Source organism: Lynx rufus, unplaced genomic scaffold, assembly GCF_022079265.1.
Source record: "Lynx rufus isolate CCGP_SWC_20201006 ecotype Redwood Valley unplaced genomic scaffold, mLynRuf1.p SCAF_7, whole genome shotgun sequence".
NCBI lineage: Eukaryota > Metazoa > Chordata > Mammalia > Carnivora > Felidae > Lynx > Lynx rufus.
The window spans coordinates 40,813,300-40,826,056 of NW_025814889.1; the positions used below are offsets into that span (position 1 = coordinate 40,813,300).

Below are 12,757 nucleotides of genomic sequence, written 5' to 3' on the forward strand. Positions count from 1 at the left end.
TATCCCTGAAAAGTCAGTCTGAAACTTCCTGATCAGCACTAGTGAGTTAGTAATCTGTATAATAAAACACTGCCACTCTCTCCCCTGCAAAAAGATGGTTTCCTGGCCTGAAACAATCTGTCTGCATTTGCTAATAACTTCTTGTCCCACCCTCCTTCCTATAAAAAACTTCCATTTTGTATAACTCCTCCAAGCTCCCTTCAACTTGCTGGATGGGATGTTGCTGGATTCATGTATCATTTAATAAAACTATAATTAACAACTTAATTAAAATAAAATTAGATCTTTGATTTTATTCCATTGAATTTTTACTTGGGGTAATTGGTATCTATACTTTCTATACTTTCTTGACAAAGGGTAGTGTACTTGAGTTTGCCAAACATGGAGGAAATGACACCAGCTAACGGTGAGAACTGTAATCCTTTAGCAGTATCAGTGAAAGTTAACATCAATGGAGAGTTGTCAGCCAGACAGACTTAAAAGTTATTTCCCTAAAGTTTCTGGAGGAAAAGCAGGGTTGATGAGAGGAGTCCAAAAAAGACCTAAAGTACATCTTGAAATAATTACTGTACAGTCGGGTTAATTTCATTGTTGCAGTCAGAGCAAGTCAATGTCTGACCCCCACTTCTTCCTTCCCGCGACCAACAACAGTGGATAAGGCTGTGAAAGTATTAAGATCATCTTAGGGTGAAGGTTAAGGTCTTGACAGGCAGGTGTTGTGGTTTACTGATCTTTGTAACTCCAACACTGACCATAGCATCTGGCATACAGTCCAGTTGATAGTTGGCCTCCGAACTGACATGAGTCACACTTACGGGGGCATAATATAGTGAGCCAGGTTTGCTAGAGCCCATCAGGACCCTAAGCACACCTTCTTCCCCCAGTGGTCACTAGCTCAGTTTCCCATGTCCCCGTAAACCCTAAATGCGGAACTCAGGTCATCCGTGCTGGTGAAGACACGTCCCCAGTGTAGATCACAGTGGCACATGTCCTTACAAGTTTGGTGATGACAACCAGGCTTCTTGGGCTTGGCCCCACAAAATAAACTAACCATGATGACTCCAGATTGGAAATACAGCTGACTCGAACAACGCAGGGTTAGGGGTGCCAATCCCCTTGGACGATTAAAAATCCAACTGTGACTTTTGACTCCCCCCAAACTTAACTACTAATTGCCTATGGTTCACTGAATGCCTTACCAATAACATAAACAATTAACACATTTTGTATATGTATTATATAACGTATTCTTACAACAAAGTAAACTAGACAAAAGAAAATGTTACTAAAAGAATCGTAAGAACATATACATTTACAGTACTATACTGTAAGAAATTTGCGTATAAGTGAACACACGCAGCTCAAAGCCGTGTTGTTCAAGGGTCAAGGGCGGTGTATAGGCACAGCCCTGCCTGGACTATGACTACTGCATTGACCTAAGAGCCTTGAAAAATTACATCTCCATTAAAGCCCAGTTCCACCCACATTCCCCATCCCTATTTGCACGTATCCATACTTCCTTCTAATGACTTCTTATGAACAGAACAAAAGCAACAAGGTGAGGTGCTGGGAAAACAAGTTTGAATTCCAATTTTATCCTTCTGTGATTATTCAGTGGTTGACACAATATAATAGGCATGTTTCTTAACGTCTCAGAGAGTCAGGTTCCTCTTCAATGAAATGGACTTAACATTGACAACAAAGTTGTGAGGCGAAGCACCTAGCGAGCACAGTGTCTGGATATACTGGATACTTGAATGTTAGTCTTCCTTTTCTCCGAAAGCCAAGAACATATGGCCTGAGCTACAAGCCTCTGCTTGGTCTGGCTCACTCTTGCCACTCTCCCACTTCACCTCTCTGCTCCAGGTACTCGGCTTCCCTGCTATTTTTTGGACAGCTCGAGCACACTCCTGCCACAGGGTCTTCCGCCTATATTTGCCTTTGCAAGATCATTCTCCAGATATCTTGCAAGTCTTGCTCCTTCATTGAATGCGATCTCTGTTCAAACTCATCTCCGTAGAGAGGCCTTTCCTAAACCACCTGATCACAAATAGAGACTGATTCCATTTTGTAACCAGAGGCAGGATTCATGTCTAGCAGTCAAATTTCTGTTCTCCGTGGGCTCTAGGAACGCCACAAATGGGGTGGGACAAGTTTCTCTCAGCCAGCACAAAGAGTCCACAGAAGGGTGGATTTCCAGAAAATGGGGTCCTCATTTCATTAAATCAAAGACAAGCTTCACTATAGGCTCTATGACTCTGGTCCAGGAGCCCTGGCCCACAATGGATGATGGCAGAGAAGGTACACATGGAAACCAGATCAGAACCTGAGGCTGGTGTTTGGAACCCACCCCTACCCCTCACACAACCACTTCAATCAGCCAGCAAAGTGGCCCAGGTCCCCACATACAGGCAACTCAGAGGGCATTAGAGATTGCTGGAAAGGACCATATTATTAGGACTTTGCCTCCCAAAATGACAGGTGCATGGCAAGACACAGCGAGTAAAAGGGCCTTAGATGCCCAGCAGCCACTACAGGGTGACAGACAGCTAGATGGGCCAGGGCTCTGAGGTCGGATCACAAAACAAAGTCCAGGCAAGCAGAGGGGCCCAGAGTACCACAGTCCTCTAGGAAAGCCCCTACATTGTCTAAGATCCTCCCTCCACCTGCCACTTGCCTTCGGGCTTAGATCTAACCTTGCTCAATGGGGCCTTCGGTCCTGGACCGGGGTCCACGTGGTTCCCGAGATATCTCTCCACACCGGCTCCCGAGGTCTCAGGACTAGGACCGGCGCCTAGTTCTGGTTCACTATTCATGCCAATGGAGGGGGCACCTCCCCACTTCACACCTCTCTCAAGAACCACAAGAACATAATCCCTTTCCAGGCAAGGTGGACCCTGCCCATGTGTCTGCTCAGTATAACTTGGGAGATGCGGCAGAATAACGTCCTCCTCCCGCAAAGTCCACCTCCACTTGCTTTTCCTCTAAGAAAAGTCCCCGGGAAAGGCGTGCCTGTGTTTCCCTTCACCCTGAGGTGCAAATGCCCTTTCTGAGCTCAGGTCTGGGTTAGGGTTGGAGGAGTCGTCCTGAAACCGTGAGAACACTCCAGGGAGGCCAAAGTCAAAGTCGCTGGGGATGAATTCGAACCTCTGTCCTCAGCAGACTGCTGGTGAATTAAACCCCAGCTGTCTGTTTGCCCCACATAACCTGAACTAAACATCCAAGGACTCGCATGAGTTGAGGCAAAAACGCACCGGTAGGAATTGGTAATCAACCACCAAAAAGCCGCTGCACCAGTATTATTATAGTAATAATAAGTGTGGGAAATTGCTCAGGCGTCCCTCGCCTCCCCTACCCCGGCGGAAAAAGGACCAGTCTCCAGCACCTCCCTCTCCAGGTTCACGTGGGGTCACCAGTCCCAAAGGCAAGGAGCTAGGATGCCGGCTCCGTCACTCCCAGCCCCTCTCCCTCCTACCATTCGCCGGGACGCCGGGGACCAGGGTCCCGGGCAGGGGAGACTCACCGCGCAGCCCGGGGGCGGCCATGGTGCGGACACACCGGACGCGAAACCCGGACTGGCCCGCGGCGGCGCCGGCGTCTGCACCGGTTTATTCCGCCGCGGGGCTAATTCCATCGAGCTCAGCAGCGCCCGGACGTGCCCGCCCCCCGCCCGCTCCTCCCCCTGCCCTCCCCGCCACCCCGCGCCGCCCGCCGCGCCGCCCGGGTTCGAGCGGGCGCTCCTGGCTGAGCCCCGGGCGCCCCGGCGCCGCGAGCGCCACGTGGGGAAGGAGCGCGCCCGAGGTAGGGGCGAACCCAGGCCGCGCTGGGGTTCGTGAAGCGGAGGGGCGCGCGGGGCAGACGGCCGCCTGCTCTCCTCCACCCGGGGGAGGTGCCTCCTAACCTGGTTGGGGCGTGAATGTTCAGCCGGATTATCTCGTGCACCGTCTGGCTGATTAGTTTCCAATTCCGCCCCGCCGCCCGGTCCGGGACACTGCCCGGGTCGGGGTGGGAGGCTCCCTGGCCCAGCTGCCTTCACTCTCACTCGCCCTGGCGACCAGCTGTCCCCACCGTTCCCTAGACTCCACGGGGCGGGAGTAGGGGAGTAGCGCACAAGAGATAGGACAGGAAGAGGGGCTGCAAAGAGGCAGAAGGAGGGGTCGGTCTTAATGGGAGCCTCCCCCCAAGAAGCTTGGGACTGGCGGGAGGAGGGAGACTGTGAAGCGGAGAACGAGAGGAGCGCCATCTCTGCCGCCAGGTTCTGGTGCCCAGCGATGAACTGAGAAGCGAGGGCCCTCTGAAGGGCCAGTGTGGATAATGGAATCTCCACCTCCAAGATGCCCTGAAGCTAAACAAGTTCATTAATGCCAGGAACCCGACAAATGAAATGGTGTTATGTTAAGGTCAAGTATGCTGTTCATTCTTGAGCGTGAAGAATGGTTATCTCCTGCACTGATAAGGTAGGCTGGTGGCGATTGCTCCCCACCTGCTGCTAGAGGACAGAGGGGAGCAGACAACACAGAACGAGTTAGGGGCAGCACAGAAGGAGAACCAAAATGTCCCAATCCAGAGCTTTATTCTGGCCACTAGGAATAGTCAGGCTAATGTTTATACAGGACCTCCTCATCCTCAGGCACCCTTCTCAGAGCTTTACCCCTGGAGATCATTTAATAATGACACAACCCTATGAGACAGTTACTGCTAGTGTGCTGGGCTCAGGGATGAGACTACAGTGTAAAAGGTCAAAGCAACTTGCCTCTCAAGAGTCTGCCTGGATCCCCAAGCAGGCAGCCTGCTCGGAGTCTGTGCCCCAACACTTTGCCATTCAGCTACTTTCTCCCAAACGATGCCTGTCTCCCCTTTCACTCCCAGGGACCCTGTCCCATGTCTTCTCAATGCCAAGAGCACTGGAAACCTTTCTACAGATCCATTCCCTTTCTTCTCTCCCTCCAGCACTTTCTCAGCCCCTGTATACTCCCTCCTTGCGACACCACCTAAAAGTCTCCCCTTGGGGGACACTCTTATCTGTTCTGAGAGTATGTAAGAGAGTCCCTGACCCCAGAGGCAGGCCCTGCCCCACAGTACCTGCTGAGAAAGGGAAACTCCTAAGACACACCCCACTACTGGTTTCTCTTTTTGCAGCCTTTTTACCTTGCTCCTGACATTTTTTTTTTTTTAATCCAAACATACAGTTTTTCTGATTTGGCATTTTTCTTGGTAGTGAACTGCTATATCTGTAGATATGAAAAGAAGTTCAGGCTACGGAGGCACAGGCAGTTGGAAAACTGACACCTGATGCTGGAGAGGTCACCTCACAGAGAAACTGCTGAGTTTCTCTGTGGCTGATGCTTCCAATAACACCTCATCCCCAGGTAGAGTGTTAGGGAATCAGTAAGAAGAGAGACAGTAATTCCCTGCCCCTGGATCTGGTTTCCTACAGAGACCTCAGAGGCTATTCAAAGTTGGAGACGGGATGGATGGACAGATGACCACCTTTGAATTATTCAGCAGTTATATAAACCTTCTATCCATTCTTCCTTTCCTCTTCTTACTAAATTCCCCACCAAAACTGCTCAACACAACCCATGCTATTTGCCTGTAATGGATTTTCCCCTCCAGGTTATTCCCCACAATATCGGAAGCAGTTGAGTCCTAGAAACGTGGGAGTCAGGGGCAGCTGGGTGGCTCAGTTGGTTAAGCATCTGACTTCAGCTCAGGTCATGATCTCCCAGTTCCTGGGTTCGAGTCCCATGTCAGGCTCTATGCTGATAGCTCGGAGCCTGATTCTGTCTCTCTCCTTCTCTCTCCCTCTCTCTCTCTCAGAAATAAGGAAACATTTAAAAAAAAAAATTTAATAAATAAATAAATGCGGGAGTCAATGTTTCCCATGACAGCAAGGACTGAATCTGTAAGCAACAGGGATGGCGTGCGTGGCTCTGGTGGGATGGCCTGGAAGTTCTTGCCTGGGTGTCAAGGCACCTGGGTTCTGAACCTGACCTGCCCCCCAGCAGCTGTGTGACCTTTGGCAAGTCACTGGTGTTTTCTGAGCTGCTTTTATTCCCTGTAAAGGGGCAGGGGAGGGGCACTGGATTAGATGATGCCCACATCCTTTCCAGCTCCATCATCCAGCACTTTAAGTGAATAGAGTCTCTCCTGTGTTAGAAGGATGTGGAGTGAAAATTCTCCACCAAATTCCTGTCACATACCCAGGGCATTTCCTTTATTCTCATGGGTAGTCTCTCCCCAACTAGAGTCTCCACCATCTTGCCAGCATCTTCATGTAAAGCTTTTTCATAAATTTTAAGGAGGGACAATCTCTTCCTGAGAGTGACATTACCAGACAGTGCTTTGGGGACCAAGTGAAGTTTGGTGTTATCTACACCTTCCACTAAAAGATGTCTGGAGTAGACAGACCCTCGGCTTCCAGCATCCAGCCCAAAAGAAACTCAGCTCTTTCACCCCTCAGGATAAAGTAAATCCCTAATTCTCTGCCACTGATGATAGAGACACATATTCCCTGCTTTGAGACTTGATTCCCTCCCATGTTTTTTCTTGTCACTTCTTAGGTTATTATATTATTATAGAGCAATTTACAGTTATCCCCAGACTCTCAGCCGTATTTTACCCTCTCAATCCCTTGAGTGAGACGAACATTCCTGTTTTCCAGACAAGGAAATGAAGTCTGAGAACCACTAATGGTCTTGTTTGGGACCATGCAATAGAACAAGGACCATGTGTAGAACCCAGGCCTGCCCCCAAGGCTTGGGGGTCATCTGCCATGGCCCAGCCTATGCTGGATGGGACCCTGTTTCTGCACCTGCCAGCACACTGTTTCCAGCCCCCTCAGTCCTCAGCACCCCTCCCTCCCACAGGGACCCCTGAGGGTACACAGGACCTTAGAGAGCCAAGGGCTCAGAGAAAGCCCCTTCACACCTGTTCTAGCTCCTTCACCACAAGGTCAGCCACACTGCCAATAACCATGTCTGTCTTGGCAAGAGCCTGGCTCCAGGGCCCACCCCTCTGCTCTGCTCTGCTCAGAAGCCCCTGGATCCAGAGCTTGGAGACCCTAGTGTTGCTGAGCAAATCCCTTTTACTTTAGGGCACTGGGCAGAGACCCTCCCCACCCCACAGAGGCAAAGACACCACTTTGTCCCAGAGATTGGCCATGCCTGGGGCTGGGGCGCTTTCAGATGGAGCCTGTGCTCTCTCCCTCAGAACCAGGTTCAGGGCTCGGGCCCAGCCTACCACTGTCATGTCAGCCTAGAAGACGCATTGAACCATCAGCCTTTTGCAAGGTGAGAGATTGGCCTTTATTGTGGGCTCAGGAGGGCACAAGAGCAGAGCACAGAGAGGGCAGAGCAGCACTCCGGCCGGTCAGGTCCAGTGAGGCAGGCGACAGGAGGCACCCAGGGAGGGAGCCTCACTTGCTGCACTTCCTGGGGGAGCACGTGCACTGCATGGCGTTGAGGACTTCGTGGTAGACGAGGGAGCCATTGGTGCAGCGCAGGGGCACCCGCATGGGCTCCGTCCGAGTGGGCGAGCAGCAGGAGCACTGGTCCTGCACATCCTCCATGTCGATGGAGTACAAGGCTTTGCTGGCACATTTACCCTGTGACGGGGCAGAGAGAGGCGAGAGTTGCAATGCTGGAGAGTCCTGCTGCGCGCTTTGTAAAGGTAGATCTCGGGAAAGTCTGGCATATCCACTCTCCTTATGGTACTATTACATCCAAATCCCGCTAGCCGCAATTTCTATGCGTATTCCATCAGGAAACATAATGCCCAGCTCCCCTTAAACAACTCTCCATTCTCTTTAGAGGACTTGAATCTGTCTACAGTTGTTTTGTTTTTTTTCTGCTTCTGGGGTCAAAAGTTCCCAGGTACTTCAATACAACATTTGCTTAAAAATATATGCTTCTGGTTCCACTCACATCTCCTCCCTGTGAGTATTCCAGGTGCTTCTAATAGGTTACTAGAGATGTGTCCAAACAAGAAGACTCACCCCTCCCCACTTAGGCCTCACTGAAGTCAGGGTCCCCTTACCTCGCAGTAATGAATGTCCACTTCCTCTTCAGACTTACAGTTTCCCACTTTGACATACTGCAGCCTGGCAGTGATATCCTTGCATTCTGTCTCCTCACCTACGGGACAGGAGAGAGATGGGACCTGGGACCTGGCTGGGATTCTGTAGGACACTCTCCAGCCCAGTTCCCTCACTTTACTGGAAATAGGTCAGTTTCACAGTGGCCAGATCACCAAAGCCAGCTGCAAGGAGGGGAGTTAAATTACCCTGGTTCACCTCAGAATCTCCTGGCCCTCCAATCTAGAGATACAGTTATGGCTGGGTTTAACTCACTTAATGGTACAATTTTAACCACAGGAGGAGCCTAGATTCACTGCACTTCGGTGATGTAGATGGATGAGACTTGCTTTTATGTAATTGTAGACTCTAAAAATTATAATGACTGGAGCAGTCTTCTTGTGCTTATAACTATATCCGGAAGCTAATGGCAATGAAGTAGTCAATAAATATAATTATTATCTATCTGTCTCTGCCTTTGGAAAAGAGGAAAGGCAAATGTCATGGCCACACGAGGGGCTAAGAGGATGCCTGGGAGCCCTGGAGGCCTCCCTTTGGGAATAGCTGTCTCCAGCTCTCTGGCATGGCAGGGATTAGTGGCGTTCAGACCTGAAACTTTACTTGTCCCCACCAATATTTCTAAGATTGAATGCCAGCTCGCCATTCCCCATCTGCACACTGGGAGTTTTCCATTCTTGAATGGCTCCCAAACTAAATCAACCCTAACTACATATTAGCCTGCCTCCCAACTTCCAAATAACTCCATTGTACAGTGAAAGCCTGCCAACCACATTAAAAGAATGAATAAGGAAAACATATTTAGGCCAACATACTATATTCTTTCGCTGTAGGTTTAAATCCTGAGCCTGGCTCCCTCTCCTTTTGAAGGGTCTCTGCCTCCTAAAAGTACTGACCAACAAAGGCCTCTTGTTACCTCCCTGCTAGCTTTGCAAATAACAGCCTCTTGCCCAAATTCCATTGTGCAAAGTGTGCCCAAAGAGAAGTCATCTTCTCTGATGGTTTCCTGACTTCATATTCTTAAGCTTATGCAGACAGGAATCATAGAAAGACTTGCTTTCAGAGTGTGTTTCTGCAATCTGCAACCTGGTTATGGCAAAGGCAGGGACTGTCAGAGTGAGCCATCGAGAAGAGAATGACTGGGGTGCCAGGATGCCTCAGTTGGTTATGCATCCGACTGTTCATTTCTGCTCAGGTCATGATATCACCACAGTCAGAGATTGAGCCCAGAGTTGGGCTCCACACTGGGTGGATTTCTCTCTCCCCCTTCTGATCCTCCCCCCGCTCATATTCTCTCTCAATAAATAAATAAACAAATAAATAAGCAAACAAACAAGCAAGCAAGCATGGAAGGTATTCACACTTTTCACTCTTTCTTTCTTTACCCAATACTGAACACGGTGAATCCAGGCCCATGAACCCAAAATAAAACAAAAACAACAAAACAAAACACTAAACTAAAACCAAAAAACATTAGCACAGGCAAGTAATTCTATATTCAGAGAACACAGCACTAACACTAGGATTCTGCATGTTACTTGTGCTCATGAACACAAGAATGTGTGGGGAGATTGCTGCCTGACAGGCAGCCTTGCAGGGGTCCATCCCCAAAGCTGCTGCTGTGAGCTATGGGCTGACATAACTGCAAGGTCAAGAGGGGCCGAGAGTGAAGAAGGGGAGGTTAATACATGTAGACCAGTCTTGTGAATCCTTGAGAAGATTCTGTGTTCTCTGTGGCTCCCACAGCATATGGTGGGGAGCTGATGTTAGCCAGCTGGTGGCTTCTCTTTCTCTGGGAGGTGGCTGTCTGACACTCAAAGAATAGATGTATATTGAGTGTCTTCTCTGTCAAGATCATGGATCAAGGGTGCCTTCCAAGAGCTCTGGTGGCAAAAATAAGATATGAGCCACCCACACCTCTGGGAGGGGAAAGGCAGATAAGAGGAGAGTAATAGTTAGGAGTTCAGAGGAAAAAAGGAAGAAACTGCTTCACAGGCGTCTGAATGGTGATCTGAGAAGGAGGCAGTCTAAGAACATTCAGGGAAGGTGGCAGTTTCCTGCAGAACTGAACCTAGCAACTGGCCAATAATTAAGAATTATCTTTCCAGGGGCGCCTGGGTGGCGCAGTCGGTTAAGCGTCCGACTTCAGCCAGGTCACGATCTCGCGGTCCGTGAGTTCGAGCCCCGCGTCGGGCTCTGGGCTGATGGCTCGGAGCCTGGAGCCTGTTTCCGATTCTGTGTCTCCCTCTCTCTCTGCCCCTACCCCGTTCATGCTCTGTCTCTCTCTGTCCCAAAAAAAATAAATAAACGTTGAAAAAAAAAATTTTTTTTTAAAAAAAAGAATTATCTTTCCAGAATAAAGCTTCCTCCAAAGAACAGTCCCTGGACTTGGTCTGACGGATTTCAAGGGACAAGCTAGTGGTCATGTACTTACATGTGTCACAGCAGGTGCCTGGAATTTTCATGATTTTCCCCTAAGAAAACAACAAATTCCCAGATTAGGCACAAATAGTACACAGTGGATGCTGTCGGGTCACTCCAGGCCAATTCCTGGCTTTGGACTCAGCCCCGAGCTTCAGTCTCTAGACATAAACTGTGCAATGCCATCACAAATGTGAGCAGACTGACCCCACCCCCACCTGACCAGCCTGTAACAACTCTGAGTATTCTGGATTCTCTCCCAGTTGGCTCACCAGGACCATCATTCTCAGGGGAGACTAGAAATCATTTGATCTCTCACCTCTCCATCAAACAAGCTCCCCCAAGAAGAAGGTATCTAATGAAAGCATCGTATAGTGCAGAGAGTTTTATCTCTCCAACAGGCTTTGATTTTGAAACCTCAGTGATTTTTTAAACTGGGTCAGGGGTCTCCCTTGGACACTGGGACATCACGTCAGTGGGGACTGCATGCTGTTCAGAGGACTCTGTTCTTAGAGTCAAAGATGGGGCAGTCAAGAGGAAAGCAGAGCCTGAGCTCCAGCTACTCACTCCCTCGGCCAGACACTTGTGTTCATCAAAGGGCGGGCAGCCTGTGACCCTCTTCTCCCAAATGTACTCTCCTCTCTCATTGACCTTGCAGAAGTGACTATCACAGCCATCCTGGAGTGTCTCATCACGCTGAAAGGAAAGAGGGGAAATGGGTAGAGCAAATCCAAAGGCAGTGTTTGTGTTGCAGAGACACTTCAAACCATGACCTTGACACCTTGAAGTTGTTGAAACAGGTTGGAGGACTACGGAACAAGAATGAGACAATATCTATAGTCTCCACACCCAGAGCATACGAGACGAGCCCCAGTGTTAACAACTTATTTACTGTGAATAGGGTTGCATCAATGCAGAGAATCGCTAAACTCTTCTGACCACCTAGAAGCTTAAAAACATTAAGAGGTAGTGAGGGTAAACTAGCAAATCAACAACGGAACCAGAGATGAACCAGGGCACCACCTCCAAGCCCTAGCAACGAATTCCCGCCTTCATGGATCAGTTTGTTTCACACCTGATTGCCCGTCTAGCCTTACAGACAATAGGCTGGAAGAAATCTTAGAGATCAACCAACTCCAAATCATGGGCCTCACTCCAAGGACACTCATGTCAATAAGAATGAAAAATTTGCTAAATCAGAGAGAAAAATTCTATACCTTCTATAGACTATCCATCTTTTCTCTATAAAATCAGAAATAGGTGGGAAGCCAGTATTGATGCAAACGTAGTCCCTCTTTCTTGGAGAGGAGATCTCCAAGTAGGAAACCCAGTGGTGACTTGAGGGGAAACTCCTGAGTTCAAGTTGCTCCTACCTTCAACATCACGGTCTGGCCTCCTCTTAGCTGGATGGTGCAAGCCACAGGCAGACATCTGCCACAGCATTCACCTTGCTTCTTCTCTTCCTTGTAACCCTGTACCCAGGAGAAAAGCCAGCCTTAGTGAACCTCCCAGAGCACCCCAATCATAAGGAGGCTTACTTTTCCAGCTTCTCATCTCTCCCATCCAGTAGTTTTACCAGGAGTTCAGAAAGTCAACAGCCACCTCTTAGCTAACCTTTGTCAGTTCTCTGTTCTCTAGATGGCATTCCTTCCCTCCACATACGCACCTCTTGCTCAAGTGCTAGTGGCCACACCTATTAAATCAGACCTCTCGCCTGAGCTCCAGACTTACAAATTCAATTGTTCGCCTGACAGTTGTTTATCTTACTGTCTTCTCAAGACTCATGTACAAAATGCAACTTGATTTTTGTCCCAAATTCCGTCCTTCTCCTGCCTCACCTTACCTTGATAAATGGCTTCACTACCCAGTTGCTCAAATCAGAAATTGGGGAGTCACCCTTGACTTACTTCTTTTTCTCAACCCCCCACTCATCACTGAATCTTGCCCAAAATGCCTCTCTAACTCATCCTCTGCTTGTCATGACCAGTGTCCTCTGTCATCACCTAGTCCAAGCCATCATCATCTACCACTAGACTCTGGTAATAGACTTAATTGGTCTTCCTACCTCCACTCTTGACCATGCACTGTAAGTCTCCACACATCTGCCAGAATGACTTTCACTCTCCTGCTTAAAAACTATCCATGGAGTTGTGGTTCTAGTGATGGCAGAGCAGCTTATATCAGACTGGCCCTCTGTAGATCATAAATTCTTGACAAAATATTTGTAAACAACTGTTAAAAGCA

General features: G+C 48.9%; 1 protein-coding gene across 1 annotated transcript in view; it reads right to left on the reverse strand.

The window, feature by feature from the left end:
* Positions 1 to 7,287: 7,287 nt before the first annotated feature.
* The window catches only part of VWF (von Willebrand factor), a 137,639-nt gene continuing 132,169 nt past the window's right edge, over positions 7,288 to 12,757 (reverse strand). The window contains exons 48-52 of the mRNA XM_047066718.1: positions 11,887 to 11,985; positions 11,081 to 11,209; positions 10,527 to 10,566; positions 8,038 to 8,135; positions 7,288 to 7,606 (exon numbers count right to left, since the gene is read on the reverse strand). Coding sequence (XP_046922674.1) covers positions 7,418 to 7,606; positions 8,038 to 8,135; positions 10,527 to 10,566; positions 11,081 to 11,209; positions 11,887 to 11,985 — 555 coding nt within the window. The 3' untranslated portion in view covers positions 7,288 to 7,417. The remainder of the gene's footprint in view (positions 7,607 to 8,037; positions 8,136 to 10,526; positions 10,567 to 11,080; positions 11,210 to 11,886; positions 11,986 to 12,757) is intronic.